Source organism: Lathyrus oleraceus, chromosome 1 (assembly GCF_024323335.1).
Source record: "Lathyrus oleraceus cultivar Zhongwan6 chromosome 1, CAAS_Psat_ZW6_1.0, whole genome shotgun sequence".
Lineage (NCBI taxonomy): Eukaryota > Viridiplantae > Streptophyta > Magnoliopsida > Fabales > Fabaceae > Lathyrus > Lathyrus oleraceus.
This window is the reverse complement of record NC_066579.1, coordinates 276,131,559-276,155,966: the sequence shown is the minus strand read 5'-3', so window position 1 is coordinate 276,155,966 and position 24,408 is coordinate 276,131,559. Positions and strand designations below refer to the sequence as shown.

Genomic DNA, 24,408 nt, shown 5'->3' with positions numbered 1-24,408 from the left:
GTCTCATATTTTTGTGACTTCAAATAATTTTTTTATGAATTTTTGAAAATAAATAGAATTAACTGAAATTAAAAGAAAATAGGATAAATAGAAAAAAGCGCAACCACGAGATCAGATTCATTAATTGACGTGGCATGGATCAATGGCTCAGAGGCGCGGATGCAAGGTAGACTTAAGTCAAGCGTGCATCATAATGCATTAAATTAATTAATCACAATGGACGCTCAGGATTATAACATTGAGCCATGATCCAAAGGCTGGGCAACATACACGTGGGGATGGTGGTGGAAACCACCATCTTCTCCGATGAGATACCAGATTCCGGCCACCACACGCAAGGAAAAGATTTGTAATGAAAATAAAAAGTAAGGACATCAAAATGAAGCTCAGGTGATGTATATCACCACTGTATCCATGGATCATCCTCACTCGTCCTATTTAGAGAGAAATGTGAGATGGAAGATCATGGTACGTCAACTGGAAATGCACGAAATGAACAATTGAGACCACCATTGGCCTACCTCAAGTGTGAGGACTTCAGAAAACCACATAAACCAAAGAAAATTACATTGAATTACAAGATCTAGATCCAAAACGTTTGAGGTTCTACCTCTGAAATAGAGCTTCTAAGGCCACGAATTCTTCAAGATCTTGATCTACTTTTGCTCTGGAAGTGTGATGGAGATGATACGTTAAGGAATTGAGCTTTGAAAATCAACTAATGATGTTGAATTTCAAGCTTGAAAAAGAGAGAAAAATCTTGAAATTCCTTTGGTAAGGGTTGGGATTTCAATTCTACCGCACTTCAGGTCTCCACTTGGTTGAGAAATGAATGAGATTAAGTATCTATTTATAGCTGAAGAGGGTTGTAAAGCATGGTTCCCTTGTGTGCATGGAATTTGAATCTTGCTTGCATGGGCCTGTGCAAGCGTGTAGCAGGCCCAAGAATGAGTGAAACACCTTGCTGATACCTCATGGAATGGATTTGGACATGCACAATGAATTGAACAATCTTGCACATCAAGTTATAACATGAAATGCCAAAATGGACATAAAGAATGAACTCTTCGAAACTCACACATGGAAAATCCAAAAAAGTAATGTGAGTAAAGGTTGGAAAGCCCTTGAAATAAGGAACAAAAGTCATGTTGGGCAAAAATTCATTTGGTATTTGGAAGTTTGTGAAAACTGGCTGTGAAAGTTTGCGCATAAAACATGTCTAAGTCACCCTTCGAAAATTTGCACCAAAAGCAAGCCTCTTCAAGCCCTAATGTTTGCATGATGCAAGCTCCAAATGAAAAAACCTCCAACATCACAGTTACATATCTTTTAAATATGATAAATTTACATTCAAATTTTGCATCATTTGAATTTTTCATGAAAAGGTTATGGGCATTTGAATTTTGGCACTTTTTTCAAATTCAATGACTTAGGTCCAATGTGACTTATAATGTTTTGTATTATCACATGTATTTATTTTAGGATTATGAAATTTTGTCCAACATAAAATTTTAATTAGACATATTAAGATTTCCAATGAATTTGACCTCACCTCAAAATCATAAAAATTAAGGAAGTTAGGTCCTTGGGAAGTTGACCCAAAATTAGGGTTTCAGTCAAAATGACCTATAATGTTTTGAAATGAATGATGACGTTCAATTTTTCAAATGGATTTTTGATGAACATGAAAGTTGTTCATATGGTTTTTAAGAACGTTTTTTCTATTTGGATCATCTTCATTTGACAAACACATTAAACGTTGTATCTCATTGACCCTCAGCTTAGTCAGATGACTTTACTGGTCAACTTTTCAAGGCCAAACTTCCAATCTTGATGAATGAATGATTGATGGGCCTTAAATAGGCTCATATATTCATAAAATAATGAATGAACGAACTTCCCTTGGTTAAATTTGATCATAGGTTGAGGTTGCTTCATGAGCAAGGCACAACTGAGGCATAGTGAAATTAGGGTTTCCTTGGAAAACAAACCTCAAACCCTTTGAGTTATCTTGATCAAATTCGCAAATTGAGATACTTGGGAGACATATATGAGGATTAGGAGCTCTATGGACCATTTTCATGCTTTTTCTCATCTTCATCTAGCCATTTCATTGAGCTTAGGAGCCTCCTAGGAGCATGGGAGCACATGATCACTTGAGCTTCAAAACAAAAAGATTTAGTGACATATTTTTATGCTTTTGGCTAATAATCAAAATAAGAAAAGCAATAATATACAATACAATCATGGTTGGTGGTCTCAAACCACTCACACAAGTCCCACCCTAGGGTTAAGGAGCCAAACATGCTATGATCCTTGAGGCAATGCACTGAGCAATGATATGATGCCATGAGGGATCTTAGGGTCAAAATTAGGGTCTTAAAGATGCCCCTATTTAAGGTCATTCTAGCCGGAGATATGAAGGTTAAAATCTTCGTCTCGACGAGGTAGAATGGGCTTAAATAATAACAAAGAGACGAATTTTGGTCCCTAAGAGACCTCATGATGCAAATGTATGCATGCAAAATAAAATCTCCATGGTGAATGATTACCACGAAGGAAAAGAAATCAGAAGGAACTGAAAAATCCATAGGAGTAACGCACTCACTAGGGAGATAGAGACTTTGGGGAAAAGTAAAAATGCGTGAGCAGGCCACGACTTGAAAACTTGCTAGGAGACACGAAGGGATTCCACGAAAATGAATCGATGGAAAGACTCGAGCTGATGCGAAGATACATGTATTGGGGAATAAGCCAATACAGCAAAACTATCCATAAAGGACACATTGGATAAGGATCCAGACTCAGACAGGGATATCCATAAAGGACTCAGCTGAGGAAGAAACAACGAGATATTACCGGTTACTTGGTAATAAACTCAAAGAGAGACATGTCATCAAAACACCAGTTACTGGGTGAGAGAACAACATGCTCAGGGAGAAAGAATATCTAAGACCGGTATAAGGGTGAGAGATACCAATCATCTAAAACATCTGAGGAGGACCCAAAAGGCACGTCTCAACTCAGGAAAATCAGACTCCACAGGGGACAAAAAGTCATAATAGGGAGCAGAAGGAAGGAACACCAGGGATACTGGTTACTGGGCATATAATAGGTGACCAACCAGGCCTGAATTAGGAATATATCCAAGACACTCATCATCCGAAAGAAGGGCTGAAGAAGCAAACTCGACTTACAGGATGGACATTCGATTCCACATGGCAATACGAATCTTACTCGACTGAGGAAGAACAAAGACTTCGACTGAAGAGCGCATTAGATATATTATCTATTACCGTCATAATGTAGATAACATACTCGCATGGAAGATTATCCACAACTGGTTACTGGGTTAATAAAGGATAAATCGACCGAAAAGAAAGGACATCAAGGTACCGGTTGCTGGGTATAAAATGATGACCAATCAGAAGGAGAAACAATCATTACCAAATAAGGGTAAATGAAAGATGACTCTCTAGGGATAAATCGCCTGGAAAGAGCAATTATCCAAGAGATATATCACCGGTTATTGGGTGGTATACTCAAAACGAAGGAATATCATTACCAGTTACTGGATAAAGGTAACAAACAAAGAGGGGATTACATCTACCGGTTACTAGGTAGAGAACCACAGAAATAGGACTTACAACTACCGGCTACTGGGTAGAAGGCCACGAGATCCACTGGGGAAAAGGATGACCAATTACTGCTTACTAAGCAATTGAATAACTAAACCACAGGAAACTGCAGGGGATAACAAGAAAGGAGTAAATCTAGGAACAAACTAGAAAGACACAATTAAACAAGACTCAACCCAATGAGGATATAACTCAGGGGAGTAACTTCGTCCTGATACGCAACTGGGGAGGGAACTGAAACAATAATCATCCACGAGGACTTAAGTTGGTGGGGAATAAAGAAGGAAAGATAAACACTTTCTACCTATGGGGTTGACTCTATATGGAGAGATCAGACATGAGCATCTTCTTGGGGAAGAACATTTCACCAACAGCAGGAAATAAAAAACAAAGATATATGGAAAAGAATGCAATCATGAATATCTGAATGCTATGATTATGCATGTATATGCATGATTTGTGTATGATTAACGCTGACAGCCAGACATATCTAACACAACAGGTTCAAGAGTCACGAACGGACATCCAACGCAACATCTCAAAAATAAGGGCGAGGCCTACAGGAGAATTCAGTTCTGGTGGGGATGACCAAATACCGGAAGACTTCGACCACCGTTGGGGATAGGCAAAGTCATAACTTCCAACTGCCAGGGACTTCTCATCAATTCTCGAGAACAAGTGGCTGAAATATCAATAAGATTTATCGTAGAAGAAACTCTACTGGGGAACTTATCAAGGAATGATGTGAAATTCCGTGGGGAACAAATGCCAAACAGATACCCATCAATCAAAACAAAGGGGAGAAAGAACAATTTGCTCCGCTAGGGAAGGAAACAACACATCTTCCTCATCATCTCTCAATACTTAGAAGAAATCTTCAAACACGGAGGGGATACAAATTATCAAACTCTGGTCAGGAAACCCTGCAGGGGATAAACTGTAGGCAACCCTCAAAGGAAACTGCCTTGGCAGAGGGAATCGGAAATGAATCCTTCGTCAACACATGACATGCTGCGGATAGAAAGAGAAACAGACCCTCCACCAACTGCTCTATACCACTTCCTGTTGAGGAGACAACATGAAATATGATGAAGAGGATATAAACATGCCAGAATGTGAACAAATGTCTTACCTTTTGGAAATCGTACTATCCTTGGGAAAGCACTGAGGACATTCCGTTTATCCTTTTAGTCATTGTGAATGTTCATTCTGTTTAAAACAATTTATAAAACTTTATTTGTTTAAAACAATGATAGTTATCAATTAAAACATGCAACATTTGTTAACAGAAACAAGTAAGAGTGCCAAGAATTGGATAAAGGCTCAAATTTATTTAATGGGATGGTAGCCCGCAAATGGCGAGACTCCATGGATCTTTACAAGTTTGAAATTAGTGATATACATGAAAAAAAGCTATATTGAACATAATGACCGTTTTATCCACCAACTCTGAATTCACAATATTTGATGCTTCGGTTAACGATGATTGAGCGAGAATCCCTAATAGATGACAGCTGTAGAGCAAAGTCTTGTCATGATGCAGTTACTTGCCAAATCCCTAATTTTTGCCTAGATTGCCCCAAGGTGAGGTACTCAATCTAGCGGGACATATATATTCATTTTTTCCATGTCTCTAACTTTTTCCTGGACTGCCCTTTCGGGTTTTCAATCCATTGAGACGCTCATTTTTGCCTAAGCCGCCCTTTCGGGTTTTAAACTTAGCGAGCTATTGTTTTTATTTTAGGTGAAGTATTTCTTGACTGCACCTGAATTCACAGGACGAGTGAAATCCTCCTCATCCATAGTTGTAAGCAACAAAGCACCGCCTGAAAAGGCTCTCTTAACAACATATGGGCCTTCATAGTTTGGAGTCCACTTGCCCCTAGAATCGGGCGCGAAAGATAAGACTTTCTTCATCCTTTGCTGATACAACTGACCATGGCACATGGCAGTTAATCTCTTCTCTTCAATAAAATTCAGTTGGTCATAACGACTCTGAACCCATTTAGCCTCAGTCAACTTGGCTTCCATCAAGACTCTCATTGATGGGATCTCGACCTCTACGGGGAGCACAACCTCCATGCCATATACAAGAGAGAAAGGGGTTTCCCCTGTTGAAGTGCGGACAGATGTACGATAGCCATGCAAAGCAAATGGCAGCATCTCATGCCAATCCTTATATGTAACAACCATTTTCTGGATAATCTTCTCGATGTTCTTGTTAGAAGCTTCAACGGCCCCATTCATCTTGGGTCTATAGGAAGAAGAATTATGATGTGCAATCTTGAACTCGCTACACAGCTCCTTCACCATCTTATTGTTCAAGTTAGATCCATTATCAATAATGATCTTGTCTGGCACACCATATCGGAATATAAGTTGGTTCTTGATACACTTCACGACCACCTGCCTGGTCACATTTGCATATGACGCCGCTTCAACTCACTTGGTGAAGTAATCAATAGCTACGAAAATAAAACGGTGATCGTTCGACGCCTTGGGCTCAACCATGCCAATCATGTCAATTCCCCACATGGAGAAAGGCCATGGTAAGGAAATAACATTCAGAAGTGTCGGGGGAACATAAATCTTATCCGCATAAATCTGACACTTATGGCATTTCTTCACATATTTGAAGCAGTCAGACTCCATTGTCAGCCAATAGTAGCCTGCTCTCAACATCTTTTTCGCCATGGCATGCCCATTGGAATGAGTACCAAATGAACCCTCATGGACTTCAGTCATCAACAGGTCTGCTTCGTATCTATCCACGCATCTGAGCAGAACCATGTCAAAATTCCTCTTGTAAAGCATATCACCATTAAGGTAGAAACTGCCAGATAATCTCCTCAAAGTCTTCTTATCTTAGAAAGATGCCCCATGAGGGTAAAGTCTGACTTTGAAGAAAACACTTGATATCATAATACCACAACTTATCATCTTTTACTTCCTCAACTACAAACACATGAGCCGGTCTATCCATGCGCATCACAGTAATATTGGGGACTTCATTCCAATACTTCACTACCATCATTGAGGCAAGCGTAGCAAGAGCATCCACCATCCGATTCTCATCTCGAGGAATATGATGGAAGTCAACCTTAGTAAAGAAAGTTGAAATCCTCCTCGCATAATCTCTGTATGGGATGAGGCCAGGCTGATTCGTTTCCCATTCACCTTTAATCTGATTAACAACAAGGGCCGAATCACCATAAACATCAAGATGCTTGATCCTAAGATCTATACACTCTTCCAAACCCATAATACATGCCTCATACTCTGCCATATTATTCATGCATTTGAAAGTTAGCCTTGTTGTAAAAGGAAAATGTGTGCCTTGAGGAGTAATAATCACTGCCCCAATACCATTTCCATACTGATTGACAGCGCCATCGAACACCATACCCCATCGGGAACCAGGCTTTGGCCCTTCATCGAGCATGGACTCATCATAATCTTTCATCTTCAAATACAGAGTCTCCTCATTAGGGAAGTCATATTGCACAGACTGATAATCTTCAATTTGTTGATGTGCCAGATGGTCAGCCAAGATACTACCTTTAATAGCTTTTTATGCTCGATACTCGATATCATACTCAGATAACAACATTTGTCAACGCGCAATCCTCCCAGGTAAAGCTGACTTCTCAAAGATATACTTGATTGGATCCATTTTAGATATCAACCAAGTCATATGATTCAACATATACTGGCGTAAACGCTTAGTAGCCCAAGCCAAAGCACATCATGTCTTCTCAAGCATTGAGTACCGAGACTCACAGTCAGTAAACTTCTTACTCAAGTAGTATATTGCATACTCTTTCTTCCATGATTCATCTTGCTGTCTCAATACACATCCCATGGAATCATCAAGCACAGTCAAGTACATAATCAAAGGTCTCCCTTCAATAGGCGGAGACAAAATTGGATGCTCAGACAAATAGTCTTTGATACTATCAAAGGCCTTTTGGCAATCCTCGGTCCAATCATGACGCTGATCTTTCCGAAGGAGCTTGAATATAGGCGCACATCTGGCAGTCATGTGGGATATAAACCTCGAAATGTAATTCAAGCGGCCAAGAAAACCTCGGACTTGCTTCTCAGTCTTGGGCGCAGGCATCTCTTGTATTGCTTTGACCTTGGCAAGATCAACTTCAATACCTCTTTCGCTGACAATAAAGCCCAATAACTTGCCGGAACGGACTCCAAATGTACACTTGTTCGGGTTCAAGCGGAGCTTGTACTTCCTCAAACGCTGGAAAAGCTTCAACAAGTGTTCTACATGTTCAACTTCTGTTTTCGACTTTCCAATCATATCATCTACATACACCTCAATCTCTTTGTGCATCATGTCATGAAACAAGGTAGTCATAGCGCGTTGATACGTGACTCCGGTGTTCTTCAAACCGAAGGGAATCACTCGATAATAGAATGTCCCCCAAGGTGTGATGAATGTTGCCTTCTCCATATCCTCGGGTGTCATTTTAATCTGATTATAACCGGACAATTAGTCCATAAATGAAAAGACATTGAATTTAGTTGTATTGTCTACCAACATATCAATGTGTGGTAGAGGAAAATCATCTTTCGGACTAGCTTTATTCAAATCACGGTAATCCACACACATTAGGACTTTTCTATCTTTCTTAGGTACACGCACAATGTTGGCCACCCATTGAGGATATGTAGAAGTCACCAGAAACCCCGCATCAATCTGCTTCTGAACTTCTTCTTTAATCTTCATTGCCATATCAGGATGAGTTCTTTTGAGCTTTTGCTTCACAGGTACACACTCAGGTTTTAATGGCAAGAAATCTTGCACGATATCAGTATCTAGACCAGGCATGTCTTCATATGAACAGGAAAAGACGTCGACATATTCTCGTAGCAATTCGATCAACCCCTTCTTAACAGACTCTTCAAGGACTGCCCCAATCTTTACTTCACGAATGTAATCTTCAGACGCTAAGTTGACTGTTTTTAGATTCTCAAGATGTGGCTGAATGATCTTCCCCTCGTGCTCAAGCAGACGGGTAATGGTGTTGGATCATTATGTTTAATGGGTTTGATTAACCTGCATAATGATTTCGAGTATAAAAGAGATTTCAAAATTCAAACAAATCAAATCATTATGCAGATGAAGAGATTGATTTTATTCTCTTGTTATGGTTTTATAGTGATCACCAATTTCATGCAAAAAGCAAAAAGGAAAAATAATTTGAGAAAAACAAACATTTAAGATGTGATTATTGAATAAATATCATTGTATTAATCAAATTATGCCAACAATATTTTCACTTCTTCTTTTGGCATCGAAGAAGGGTTTTTTGAACAAAATGAACACATTACATTGACTTATGGATAACTGTTGGAACATCAACAGCGACCCAATTATTGCAGATTCCTCCGGGTATACAAAAATTGCCAAGGTCCTCCTCTTCATCATCTTCAACAATGGCAGCAGCTTCCTGATCTTCAACGGTGTGGATAAAACCTCCACTCTGGAACAACCCACGATCATTGGAAACACCAGAAGAATACCTTATGCCAGCTTGGGACTTGTTATCTTCCAACTTGATCATTTTCCCCAAACCAGCAGTTGCACCATGCTCAATGGCCAACTTCGCATCATTATAGGAGACAAATGAAGAAAGTCCTTTCCTTGAAGGCTCAGCAGTAGATAAGGATTGGAACGGAGTCCCAACCTCATCCTCAGCATCTATATAGGAGAAGGAAGATAAATGACTGACCAAGAGAGCCTTCTCCCCCCCCCCATCACCACCAACTTCTTGTTCTTCACGAACTTCAACTTTTGGTGTAGGGTGGATGTCACGGTGTCTGCCTCGTGAATCCATGGTCTGCCAAGCAAATAGCTATAGGATGGATGAATATCCATGACCTGGAAAGTGATTTAGAAATCACTAGGTCCAATCTTGATCGGGAGTTCTAATTCACCGATCACAGTTTTACGTGATCAATCAAACGCCTTCACAACCACTCCACTTTGCCCCATTGGAGGCCCTTGATATGAAAGTTTAGCAAGAGTGGATTTTGGCAATATATTAAGGGATGACCCTGTGTCCACCAACACATTGGACAAGGCATTGTCTTTACAGTTCATAGATATGTGTAAAGCCAAATTATGGTCTTTTCCCTCCTCGGAAAGAGCAGCATCACAAAAGCTCAAATTGTTGCAAGCGGTTATATTCGCAACAATGCTATCAAACTGCTCAATTGTGACATTGTGATCCACGTATGCCATGTCTAACACCCTCTACAAAGCTTCGCTCCTTTTAATGAGCCTCAATATCTCATCACCATCCTCTTTCAAGATGCCAGTCTGGCCCACCAAGATAGGAGTATTATTATTCTTAACATCAACAGGGTCAACACCTTTAATAACAAGAACATAATTATTTGGAGAAGAAGTCCCCACGGGACCATCAGGATTAACAACAGTTCTTTTCACAATGTCCTCATGGGATTTCGGCTGAGCCGAGAAAACACGACCATTACGGGTCACTCCACTGACATCTGAAATGCTCACCATAGAAGTTGAGGGCAATGGCACCTCCTTTCCATCCTCTAGCATGACTGTGTTATATCGGTAGGGAACAACTTTGTCTGATACATACGGGACAGGACCCGCTGGCTTTATCACAAGAGTTGGTGATACCTTCTTCTTGTTGCCATCATACCTGATAACAACAGGCTCAGGCATTTTAAACACGGGGGTGATAACATTAACTTCGTCCTCATTACGATTCTGAAGTATCTCAATCATCCCTTGATCTATCATTTCTTGGATGTCCCTTCTTACCTGACGGCATCCTCTCTCATTGATAGTGCACACCTGGAACCTATCATGGTTATGCTCGTAGTGGCTGTGTTCACACAACAACTTATGCATCTCAACCAAGGACTGCCTTATGTCATTCATATAAAGGACTTTGTATTTGCCAGGGCATCCCTGGACCATCTTAACAACTGATTTCCCATGCTCGGGCAATGAGTTCTTCTTTACATTTGGACCCACGTCCTCAAAAAACAGTATCCCACTTCTCACAAGGTCTTGCAGCATGGTCTCCAATGGATAACAGTTCTCCACATCATGCCCGGGAGCACCAGAATGATATACACAATGAAGTTCGGGCTTGTACCACCATTGGGGATTGGTTGGCACAACAGGAGGATCACACGGAGTTATCAACTTCCTATCGATTAAGGAAGGATACAATTCAGCATAGGTCATCGGAATCGGATTAAAAGTTACCCTCTTCCTCTCGTAGTTGTTGGTGCTGGTGCTATTATTGTTACGAGGCTAGTAGGCCTCTTGTTGTTGACGATGTTGTTGTTGTTGTTTATGAACTTCTCGGAAAGCAGGTGATATATGAGCCATCTGGTGTTGGTTGATGGCTGGACGCACATCCTTCCTCCTTATAGAGGGCCTTCTTTTAACATGGGAGTATACAACATGAGTCTCTCCTTCCTTCTTCCTAGCAAAGCCTCCATACTTCTTTGCTGAGGAATCGTCATCTCGAGATAAACGTCCTTCACGGACCCCCTCTTTTAATCTCATCCCCATATTCACCATTTCGGTGAAGTCTGAGCTGCCAGGAAGATCTTTGTCATCTCCTTCTCGAGATAAACGTCCTTCACGGACCCCCAGGAAGATCTTTGTCATCTCCTTCTCTTCCAGGGGTGGCACTATCTGAGCTGCCAGTTCTCGCCATCTCTGGGCGTATTCCTTGAAGGTCTCCTTATCCTTCTAGGACATCGCCCTCAATTGGTCCCTGTCTGGAGCCATATCCACATTATATTTGTACTACTTCACAAAGGCCTCGCCTAGATTGTTGAAAGTGTGGATTCTTGCACTCTCTAGACCCATATACCACCAGAGCTCAGCACCTGTCAGGTTATCCTGAAAGTAGTGAATCAGCAATTGGTCGTTGTCAGACTGTGTTGACATCTTGCGAGCATACATCACAAGATGGCTGAGCGGACATGTATTTCCCTTATACTTCTCAAAGTTTGACACTTTGAATTTAACAGGGACTTTCATGTTGGGCACTAGGCACAACTCAACAACACTTTTCCCAAAGAGGTCATTTCCCCTCAAAGTCTTCAGTTCCTTGCGCAGCTCAAGGAATTGATCTTTCATTTCATCCATTTTTTCATATATATCCCGGCCCTTAAATGGCTCGGAATGATAAATGATTTCTTCAACACGGGGAAGGGTGTGCACAATGGGAGGTGGCACAGACAGGACCGGGCTAGATGCTAGCATAGAAGCGAGAGTAGGAGCGAAACCCTCTGGTACGAAATTAGAAGGCATTCACCAAGGGAACCTAGCTGGCATAGTCAGAGAAAAGTGGGTTGTTGTAGCAGGCACAATTGAAGTAGCTATCTCAGATATCACCGTCCTCACGGGAGGAGTTGGAGGAGTTGGTGAAGCTTGGCTTTGTGCGGCCAGAAATGACTCCATCATGGCAGTCAACCTAGAAATCTCTTCCTTTAGGTCCTTGTTTTCTTGCTCAAGATATTCCATTATCTTCGGATGATTTGCTCTGGTATTATACTGGTGCGTCAGCTTATCTTCAAAATAAATGAAGAGCAAAGAGTTAGACCACTGATCAAGAGCTTGGAACAAAACCTGCTTATGCATATGATGCATGCAATGTTTGTGCATATGGTTTGTTTTTAGAGGAACTTTTTAGAGATCTATTTGCAAATATTTGAAAATATTAAACTTTTTTAAGACATATATGGAATACTCATAGTAATAATATTTGGAAACTTTTTACACCAAAGAAGTAATATAGTTTTGATAACCAAATACAATACAAGGGAAAAGGAGAATGAACATCCTAGCTTTCCAACTTCTCTACTCCTTGGTTAGGGAGGGTTGAAGGCCCAACCATAACCATAGGGGTAGGTCTCGGATATTTGTATGGCATACGGTACTCAAAAGCTCTCCTCCTCACCCAAGCGGTGTAGGGTTCCAAAGCAATGCAATTCTTCGGACCAAGCTCATTCCTCCCTTTCCTATGAACTTTGAGCCAGGCGTGGACCATCATATCCTTCAAGTTCTGGGTATCTTTAGCCTCTTGAAAGAACAAGCTTTCCAACAAAATGTTGTTAGGTTTATCCTTTAAGGGGAACCCAAGCTGACGTCGAGCCAAAGCAGGGTTGTAGTTAATTCCACCACATGTACCAAGAAGAGGGACATTGGAGAATTCACCACAAGAATCAATAATCTAAACGCCATCATAAACACGGTTATACCAAGAGATATCATCATTAGTGAGAGACATGAGTCTCGCAGACCACCGTAGACATCCCTTGTTCTCCTTGAAGGCAAGCATCTGAGGCAAGTGCAAAATAAACCACTTATACAACAGAGGCAGACATCACACAATGGAACCACCCCCCTTTGCATTCCTCATATGCAAAGAGAAATAAGTGTCACCCAACAAAGTAGGAATGGGATTAAGAGAAGAGAAAATCCTAATAGCGTTCACATCCACGAAATTGTCGATGTTGGGAAATAACACTAGCCCGTAGATGAGGAGTACAAATATGGCTTCAAAAGCTTCCTTACTCATGGCCTTCCCAAACAAAGTAGCCTTGGCAATCAGAAAATCAGATGGGAGACCTTGACTTCCACCTTTGGTAGTCATATTAGCAACAATGTCAAATACATCCACATGAAGCATATCAGCAATCTCTTGGGAATACGGCACCTTCTCCCAACCACTAAATTGTAACTGATCAAGAATAGGTATACCCACATGGTAGGCATACTCCTCAAGTGTAGGCAAAAGCTGGAAATCCAGAAAAGTGAAGCATCGATACAAAGGATCGTAGAACTGCACCAACACAGTCATCAGACCTTCATCCACCTTAGTAGAGAGAATAGCTAGAAGTTTCCCATGGCGAGCTTTGAACTCCAAGTGCTCTAATACATAAGATGTCAAACTCCTTAACTCTTTCAAGTCGGGTTGTCGAAAACTGTACTTCTTCGTATTCCTTCTTGGCTTATCCATGTCTGAAAATTTGCAAATAGACCTCTTAAGTTCCTTGAAAACTTTTATTGTTGATGATACGGATGCATATGAATGCATGAATGCATGGATGCAACAATCACACTCAAGGATCAAGCAAGTCACACCATACAAAGGTCACGAGATGGCTCACGTCATTGTCAATATCAATCATCCATTTTGGTGGATTATGGTTTACACCTTATCAAAACCAAAGTTCCATTGATATTGAGAATGTACGAGAACGGATCAACCGTAAATCAAGGGTTTGTTGTGAGTCACGAGCATGGAGTCTCGGTTAAGAACCACCCAATGGGAGTGTACTATGGTTAAACCTGACAATCATGTTCTAAAAAGGGCCCCCATAGTCATCATCTCATCTTTCGGATATTATCGGATAAAACGACTACTTGTTCTCCAAAAATATTCTCAAGAGGGACTCTTATGATTGTAGTATCGCGTAACAATCGTATCAAATCTTACACTTGAACGACTTTCGCACTACGTCCTAAAATAGGCCAAGATGGGATAGGTATCTAAGGTCTTTGGCTTCTATGGTTTATATTGGAAAGAGTAATGCCTAACCACGACTACTCGTGTGGCATTATTGATTCCAACAAGACCTCCACCATGTGAATGGCCTTGCAAGTCTACTTGTTAAGGAATAACTCCACACAAGTCAACAAGACCATGTCATTCTCCTATCATAAGTGCACTCGAGTTCGGGTATAAAACTCATCTCACAAGAAACCACCAAGCATACAAGCAATTCATACATTATAAACAATACAGTCATCCCAAATTTGCACAAAACTATGTCACCAATATAAACATTCAACACACATAAGCAAAAATTAGGCTAAACCCACTAGAGAACCAATTTATTCTCCAACAGAGTCGCCAGTTTTCTGTAGCGGGGTTTTCGTTACCTTTAGGTTTATTGACTAAACCAAAAGTCAACATACAATTTGAGTCGCCACCGCACTTTTATTTGTCCAAAGGAAAGGCAAATAGCGAACAAAAGTCAAGGTAAGAAGTTTTATCAAATCAAAATCTAATAAAAATGTCAGAGATCTAGGTAAGGGGGTTGGTTATGAAATGGGAAGGTTTTACGCACCCAAAACATCCTTAGTACTCTAAGGGAACCCTTTTTGCAAATATGTGTTGTAGGTTGGTATTTGTGAAAATATGTGCAAAAGATTGGAGGGATGAGAAGAGAAATAGATTATATTTACAAATTTGTTGTTTGAATGGATGAACCCATTGCCTACGTACCATCACAAAGGAGGATCAAAACCTCGTAGTTCGGGGTAAAAATCTCAAAGATTGATGAATTGATTTGATCAAGAGTCGTAAGGTCTTTTGTTATCAAAGGGAGAAAACTCAACCTAAACCAAAAATCCACCATGTGAGGAAGGCTTCAACAAACTAGTGAGGGATTAACCATATAATAAGTATGGAAGACTTATAGTCCAATCACTAAGGACAAGGTGAGATTCACATCAACCACTATGATAACTCAAACCTATGAGTAATGTTTATGAAACGTTTTAACAAAGGTGGCCCTTGGAACCACAAAAACAATTTGAAGTGAGTGATATTCACAAGTTAGACTTATTTACAAAATGAGGTCAAAGTTGGATTAAGATTTATTCACAATGAGTATTTATGAAAAGAGTTTTGAAAAGTCAAAGGCGTAACGCCTATGTTTCTAGTTTGAAAACAACGTCAAAGTTTTGAAAATGATTTTGGCTTTGGGTTAGAGTGGAGAGAAGAAGAGAAGGGCTAGTCCTAAAGCATACAAAAATAAAAGAGGAAAGATAAACCCTTGGAGTTCCTTTTCTTGAAATCATAGAGATGATTCAAGATGCTTCTTTCTTTTGGACATAGCACACAATCATGCAATCAAACCATTTGGATTCAAGCTCATAGGATCTTCCTTTGGCTTGTCTCTCTTAGTTTGGCTACTCATGACAATGGTCCTCTTTACTATCTCAATATGAAATCCCTATCACACAATAGCAAACATCAAAAAGTTCACAACACAATAAGAGGAATGGACAAATAATAAGTTAAATTAGAAGTCCTTTAAAGTAAACTTTAAAATTTAGCATTCTAAAGGCATGAGGCCTAGTTGCTCTTCAACAAGTTTAGCATTTTAAATGCATGATGCCTAGTTGCTCTTGAACTCCTTTAAGTATGGGTAGATCCTATATCTAAGTCCTTTCTCCTTCTTGCAATTGGTTCACACAAAACAAACATAAAACAAACATAAGACAACAATACATTTATATACAATAATGAGCTCAAATGAGCAAAAGGAAAATGACATAAACATAAAATATATGCTCAAGTGAGCAAAATGAAAAGCAATATGAATAAATGAGCAAGAAATAAATTACATTAAAGTAAAGGGCAAGAAATTAAATGCTCAAATTAAAGTTAGTAATTAGTGAAGTTATGTTAGTTTGTCATAAGACAATGTAGCGCTATGTTAAGCAATCGTAAGTGAACTAATGTAGTAGTCACACCTATCTGAGGTCGGTCAATAAAATTATAGGCAAATAAACACAAGTTAAAGGTCATGACTAGTAAGCCAAGCTCCACAAACTTGCCATGCCAAAACAAAAGGGGAAGAGCCTTGTATGGACTTTAGGTTTTTTGCTTGACCAAGAAGCAACCTATCTTGGACACAAAATAACTCACTTGATCTTGGATCAAGTTGAGTTTGGTTTGGATCAAAGAAGGTTAAACCTCTCATTTGTCAAGACCAACCATAAGACATTAACTCACTGGTCAAATTATGAAAAGAAAGGGATGAAGATGAAATGGATGGAAAGAGAATTCAAGCATCAAATCCAATTGATCAAATGTGAACCAAGACATCATCAATCAATGCCAAACAGAAAAGAAATGAAGATTACAAGTCAACAAGTCAACCATAATTTTTTGGTAATTTTTGAATTAAAAATAAAATGCAAAATAAAATAAACAAAATATGGTCAAACCTCAAATTTAATTCAAATCAACTTCAACAAGTCCAATTAAATTCTCATAGGTCTAACATGGTCAGACAAACTTTGACAAAAAATTTCAACCATTTTAGAAATCAGAAACTATTTAAAAACAATTAAAAACAAAGGGAACCTAACACAATATGAATTAAAATCTCAAATAAATCTCAAATCAAATAAGAAATTGATGAGACTATTTTTCATTGACTTATCATGATCCATAGGTGTTAGGAAAATATTTTTGAATTTTTCAAATATCAGAAAGTAATTAAAAATGAATTTAAACTATTAAAAATCAAATAATTCACAAAAAATATTAAATGAAGTCACAAAAATAATTAAAAATCAAAATATGAAACTAGATTTTTCAAGAATTTTTTTGGAATTGGTCTCATATTTTTGTGACTTCAAATTTTTTTTTTATGAATATTTGAAAATAAATGGAATTAACTTAAATTAAAAGAAAATAGGATAAATAGAAAAAAGCGCAGCCACGAGATCAAATTCATTAATTGACGTGGCATGGATCAATGGCTCAGAGGCGCGGATGCAAGATAGACTTAAGTCAAGCGCACAACATAATGCATGATATTAAGTAATCACAATGGACGCTAAGGATTATAAGATTGAGCCATGATCCAAGGGGTGGGAAACATACACGTGGGGATGGTGGTAGAAACCACCATCTTCTCCGGTGAGATACCAAATTCCGGCCACCACGCGTAGGGAAAAAATTTGTAATGAAAATAAAAATTAAGGACATAAAAATGAAGCTCAGGTGATGTATATCACCACCGTATCCATGGATCATCCTCACTCTTCCTATTTAGAGAGAAATGTGAGATGGAAGATCATGGTATGTCAACTGGAAATGAACGAAATGAACAATTGAGACCACCACTGGCCTACCTTAAGTTTGAGGACTTCAGAAAACCACATAAATCAAAGAAAATCACATTGAATTACAAGATCTAGATCCAAAAACTTTGAGGTTCTACCTCTGAAATGGAGCTTCTAAGGCCATGAATTCTTCAAGATCTTGATCTGCTTTTGCTCTGGAAGTTTGATGGAGATGATAGGTTAAGGAATTGAGCTTTGAAAATCAACTAATGATGTTGAATTTCAATCTTGAAAAAGAGAGAAAAATCTGGAAATTCCTTTGGTAAGGTTTGGGATTTCAATTCTGCAGCACTTCAGGTCTCCACTTGGTAGAGAAATGAATGAGATTGAGTCTCTATTTATAATTGAAGAGGGTTGTAAAGCATGGTTCCCTCGTGTGCATGGAATTTGAATCTTGCTTGCATGGGCCTATGCAAGCGTGTAGCGGGCCCAAGAATGAGTTAAAAACCTTGCTGATACCTCATGGAATGGATTTGGACATGCACAATGAATTGAACAAGCTTGCGCATCAAGTTATAACATGAAATGCCAAAATGGACATAAAGAATGAACTCTTAGAAACTCACACATGGAAAATCCAAAAAAGTAATGTGAGTAATGGTTCGAAACCCTTGAAATAAGGAACAAAAGTCATGTTGGGCAAAAATTCATTTGGTATTTGGAAATTATTGAAAACTGGTTGTGAAAGTTTGAGCATAAAACATGTCTAAGTCAACCTTTGAAAATTTTCACCAAAAGCAAGCCTCTTCAAGCCCTTCCGTTTGCATGATGAAAGCTCGAAATGAAAAAACCTCCAACATCAAAGTTGTATATCTGAAATTGATACCATGAACTACGAGGTTTTGATCCCTCATTTTTTTGTTGGTAGGTAGGCACAAGTCCGAAGGTCTTGTCAAACACAAAAATATAATCAATGAATTCTCTTCTCATCCCCACACTCTATTTATTGCAAACATCTTTTATATCAAAACACATACACACATAAAAAGGTTCCCTAGGAGTACCTAGGACACTTTGGGTGCTAACACCTTCCCTCTATGTAACCAACCCCCTTACCTGTAATCTCTGGCATTTTATTAGTTTTGATTTGAAATCTTCTTATATTTGGCTTTTGTTCGTACTTTTCCCTTTTCCTTTGGAAACAATAAAAGCGCGGTGGTGACTCTGGTTTTATTGACGTTAAGTTTATCCATAGCTTAATGGTCATGAATTTACCGCTACAGAAATTAAGTCGCGATTTTGTTGGGGAGTAGTCCTCAGTGGGTTTAGCCTACTTTTTATGTGTATATAATTGTATATTTGATGTTTGTATATTTGTTTGTGTGATATAATCTACTTGTTGTGCTTGGTGATCTCTGAGTGGTGAGATAAGTTCTAACCCAAACTTGAGTGCAATTAAGATATAAGGATGGTATAGTCATGTTAGACTTGTGTGGAGTAGTCCTTAACAAGTTGGCTTGAGACCCATCTTTGTGTTCCTTCTTTGTCTATCCATGTATGAAAATTTGCAAATAGACCTCTTAAGTTCCTTGAATTGAAAATTTTCACATTGTTGATGATATGAATGTATATGAATGCATGAATGCATGGATGCAACAATCACACTCAAGGATCAAGCAAAGCACACCACACAAAGGTCATGGGATGGATCAAGTTATCTTTAATATCAATCATCTATTTTGGTGGATTATTGTTTACACCTTATCAACACCCAAGTTCCATTGATATTAAGGATATACAAGAACGGATCAACCATGAATCAAGGGTTTGTTGCAAGTCACGAGCAAGGAGTCTCGGTTAAGAACCACCCAAAGAGAGTGTACTAGGGTTTAAACCTGCCAATCATGTTCTACAAGAGGTTCCCATAGTCATCATCCCATCTTTCGGATATTATCGGATAAACGACTAGTCGTATTCCAAAAATATTCTCAAGAGAGACTCTTATGAGTGTAGTATCGCATAACAATCGTATCAAATCTTACACTTGAACGACCTTCACACTACGTCCTAAGAACAGGCCAAGATGGGCTTGGAAAACTAAGGTCCTTGGCTTCTAAGGTTCATATTGGAAAGAGTAATGCCTAACCACGACTACTCGTGTGACATTGTTGATCCCAACATGACCTCCACCAAGTGAATGGGCTTGCAAGTCAACTTGCTAAGGAATAACTCCACACAAGTTGACAAGACTATGCCATTCTCCTATTCTAAGTGCACTCGAATTCGGGTATAGAAATCATCTCACAAAGATCACCAAGCATACAAGCAATTAATATATCAAGCAATTCATACATTACATACAATACAGTAATCCCAAATTGCACAAATATATGTCACCAATATAATATACACAATACAATACAACAAATCTGAAAAGTAGGCAAAACCCACTAGGCAAAAATCCCCAGCAGAGTCGCCACTTTTCTGTAGCGGGGTATTCGTTACCTTTAGATTTATTGACTAAATCAAAAGTAAATCATACAAATCGAGTCGCCACCGCACTTCTATTTATCCAAATGAAAGGTTAGAAAGCGAATAAAAACCAAGAAGTTTTATCGAATCAAAAACTAATAAAAAGGTCAGAGATCGGGGTAAGGGGGTATGTTATGCAATGGGAAGGTTTAAGCACCCAAAACATTCTAGGTACTCCTAGGGAGCCTTTTTCATAATTTGTTGTAAGGTAGGTTAGTATTTGTGAAAAATTATTTGTGCAAACATGATTGGAGAGATGAGATAAGAATGTACAAATTATTTACAATTTTTGTGCTTAAATGGATCAACCCATTACCTACGTACTATCTTATAAAAGATTATGATCAAAACCCCGTAGTTCATGGTAAAAATATCAAAACAAGTTGGTGAATTGATTGGTCCAAAAGCCTTAAGGTCTTTTGTTATCCAAGGGAGAAAACTCAACCTAAAACCACAAATCCACCATGTGAGGATAGCTTCAACATGCTAGTGAGGGGTTAACCCTATAATAAGCATGGAAGTCTTATGGTCCATCACTAAGAATATAGGTGAGTATTATATCAACCTTAAGGATAACTCAAACCTAATAGCTATTGTTTATGAAAAGCTTTGGCAAAAGTGGCCATTGAAACCATAAAAAAACAATTGAGTGAGTTGTATTTACCAATGAAAAGTATTTACAAAGTATGGTCAAAGTTGACTTAGGATTCAATTCAAAATAAGTGTTATGATAATAAGTTTGAAAGATCAAAAGCATACAAAGGTTAGAGTGGAGGGAAGAAGGAGAATGGATAAGTCCTAAACATACAAAGATGAAGGAAGAGAAATAAAACCACAAAGGGAGTTCCCTTCTTGAGATCATAGTGATGATCCAAGTAGCTCCCATACTTTGGAATAAGCAAGCAAATAATCAAATACTCAAGCAATCAAGCACATTATCAAACAAGCGCCTAGGAATCTTCCAATGGCTTTTGTATCTCTCACTTTGGATGCTCATGACAATGGTTCTTCTACTTGGCTCAAATTTGGGATCCCTAGCACAAGAACACACACATCAAAAAGTTCTATAATACAAACAAAGAATGGACAAGAGGGAGTTTAGAAATTGGTCCTTTCAAAGTCCTCTTCAAGATTAAGCATTCTAAAGGCACGAGGCCTAGTTGCTCTTTGACATTATTTCTTCTTTTATAGCATTCTAAAGGCATGAGGCCTAGTTGCTATTTGACTCCACTACAACAAACAAGACCTTAGACAGCGCTTTTTTTAGCCTTAGACAGCGCTTTAAAGTGCTGTCTAAACCTCCGCTGCTAAAGGTTTAGACAGCGCTTTTTTAAATCTTAAAAGCGCTGTCTAAGCCCCCCCCCCCCCCCCTTAGACAGCGCTTTGTCCAAAAGCGCTTTATAAGACCCTCTTATTTTAAATTTTTTAGGTATACCTTAGACAGCGCTTTTGAAAAGCGCTGTCTAAGCCCCACCCCCTTAGACAGCGCTTTGGCCAAAAGCGCTTTCTAAGACCCTCCTATTTTAATTTTTTTAGGTATACCTTAGACAGCGCTTTTCAAAAAGCGCTATCTAAGCCCCCCCCCTTAGACAGCGCTTTTGCCTAAAGCGCTTTCTAATCCCCCCCTTAGACAGCGCTTTTTACAAAAGCGCTGTCTAAGGTATACGAAAATTTTTGAAGCTTTTGTTTTAAACCACATTTTTTCCAGGTTTATAAACCAGAATTTCTAACCTGTTTTCAACCAGATTTTGACAGACAATTATCACATTTTATATATGCCATTTTGGCCTTTTTTCTACCAATTTTTGGCTAACAAATATATATATATACCAATTCAAACCAATTTTGCCTTAAATGTATCAAAATATATACAAATTTATGTACACATTTACAAGTCATAACATATACTACAAATGTACACATTAATTACACAAATTTATGAACAAACATTGAGCTTTATCATGAATTGACACCACTCCTCTTTGATTTCGTCCACTTGATCCTTTGTATAAAATAGTTAGATCAAATTAAGAATGTAACAACTTCCATGAATATATGTCATATAATTGTATATTACCTCTTTTCTTGAAACCGTGGACTCGGTATGCCGTGGAATCGCATTATCTTTTGATTTGGATTTTGTGGGAGTCTATTTAACATAACCAAGGAAAATATGTAAGTAAAATTTTAAGCATAAATTTTAAACTTTGAATATACACATTAAAGTTAACATAAGTTTACCATCTTGAGCCGTAAGTACTCCCTTCACTAAAATGGGCAATGGGGTGATTGTTTGAAGCCATTTTACATCCTGTTACAAGTTTTTTCATAGTAGTTATTGTGACTTCCACATTCAATGTCACATATATGTAAAAGATCTATATATCATAGTATCACCTTCCAGGTGAGTGATTGGTCATATAGACCATTAGTCACAGAGATGAGACCACCATTGTCTTTAATCTGCAAGGTTATATCCAATTTCTCAAATAGTTATAGCAAAAGTAACAACATTAAGATGACAATAACAAAAGAAGAAAAATCATCTAATTTAAAATCTCTGTAATGATCACACACCTTATACAACTTTTCAAGATCCATGACTTCAAAGTTCTTCATTCTCAGATATGATGGCAGTATAAATCTGTAAAAATCTCCAATAAACAAACCAGGAATATATATGTTTTTTAAATCTCCAGTACAAACTTCTAATAGTGTTTATCTTAATCTGATTACAAACTCCGCGTGTTCCATGCACCAGTATCTTAGTACTATTTTTTAAATATAAGACTTATCAATTCAAATGAAATTTCGCAATGATTGTCAACCTATTTTTTATGTCAGCCTCTCTACGACCAATGACCGGAGAGTCTGCAGTAAGGAGAATTGCCTTGAAACCAGCCTTTTCAGCTCTTCTCACAAGATGAGTAACCATATTTCGGTCTTTAAGCAGCTGGGAAAAGAAAATAACAAACAAATTAGATTATACCACTAATAAATTGAAAAGTTAGATAATCAAGTTAGTAATTGTTTGAATGTAGCAAAGATTATATCATACATCAAAAGCAGATTCCTGGTTTAAACTAAGTTGCTTGGAAATGTTTTGAGGAGGAGACAAGTGACACCCACACACATCATAGAAAATATAATAAAGAAGAGACGAAATGAAGAGAATATACTCACATAGAGTTGGAGGAAGCGAATGCCAGGTCCTGTTGAAACAATCTCCTCAATGCTGGAAGTAGCCCATGAGGATAGTGTCTGTCACAAAATTATCAAAATGAATATCTCAAATATTAAATACTCCCTCCGTAACAAAATATATATAAAAATACAGGTATTTCCTTCCAAATCTGGGCCAATTATACTTTTTTTTTGCTAGAGCAGAGAATTAATAAATATTTTAGAAATCAAACCATGATGGTGCCAGCTGCTGATGCTGCTCTAGCAGTAGCGTATTCTCCTACACACAAAAAATGCATAATTTGTTTTAATTTACAAGTATTTCTATATTGTAGGAAAACAATAAACTTCAATGTCAAACACATGAAGAATCAAGAGCTTCTTCTGCATTAACAAAAAGTACATACAACAATGAGCTTAATGTAACGGAAAAATGAGTACCTTCAGGGTGAGCCATCTTTTGCGCGGCTGTAGGAGCAATCATGATAGGCATTGATATTTTGAAGCCTAAGACAGTTGTTGTCAAATCTATCTTGCTTACATCGATAAGAATACGTGGCCTGAACCTGTTGTTGGTAAACATAGATATTGAAATAAGCGATTCAGCAAAAGAGAAGATGAAAATGAAATAAAACAAGTTAGTAGATTACATAATCCTTGAGAATGCATTCCGATTCTCTTTCAAAGTCCACTCATCCTCTGCCCCTGACGCAAAGTAATCATAAATCATCTTTGGCAACTTTTCCTTTGCAATTGCTTCATACTCGCTCACATTTGTTATATTCACCATCTTCTTAATAATAGTCAAGTTACTTTATTATGTTATGTCTACAATATCTTCTGAAAGTGAGATTAAAATGAATAATTACTCAATAACATCAACTTAAACCAGGTAAGAAAAAGAATGAAATTAACACAAATGATTCACTGCCGTGACCCCTTCCGGCCTCTGTTTTCCGGTCACCACCGCCCGGGCACCACTTTTGCCGCCTATTCCGGTGAACCACCCCACCATCAGAAGCCACTTTTCCGATCCTGTAGAATGAAATTAACGTAAATGTAAGATGAATAGGAGAGAGAACCTGTAGTTTGGGATGCTGAAGTAAGGAACAAGTTGGAACTAATCAGGAGAATGGAGAAAATAAGATATGATAAAAA

The 24,408-nt window shown here is 38.4% G+C and overlaps 1 protein-coding gene across 1 annotated transcript; it reads right to left on the bottom strand.

Annotated features, from left to right (window-relative positions):
* Window positions 1-9,912: 9,912 nt before the first annotated feature.
* Window positions 9,913-24,093, bottom strand: LOC127103203 (glycolate oxidase). Its single transcript, XM_051040476.1, has 9 exons — window positions 23,901-24,093; window positions 23,692-23,816; window positions 23,484-23,530; window positions 23,251-23,328; window positions 22,896-23,020; window positions 22,645-22,711; window positions 22,465-22,530; window positions 22,285-22,378; window positions 9,913-10,232 (listed from the first exon to the last, which is right to left on the bottom strand). Exons 1-9 carry the CDS (start codon window positions 24,038-24,040, stop codon window positions 9,913-9,915), a joined length of 1,062 nt encoding a protein of 353 aa, XP_050896433.1. The 5' UTR covers window positions 24,041-24,093.
* Between the last annotated feature and the right edge of the window lie 315 nt (window positions 24,094-24,408).

Bases quoted from the DNA above. Each gene is read 5' to 3' on its own strand.
- LOC127103203 (XM_051040476.1), bottom strand. From the start codon at position 24,040: ATGGTGAATATAACAAATGTGAGCGAGTATGAAGCAATTGCAAAGGAA. The intron at 23,817-23,900 runs GTAATCTACTAA...TACCAACAACAG, and splicing joins AATGCATTCTCAAGGATTAT to GTTCAGGCCACGTATTCTTA. The intron at 22,531-22,644 runs GTGTGTGATCAT...ATAACCTTGCAG, and splicing joins ATCTTGAAAAGTTGTATAAG to ATTAAAGACAATGGTGGTCT.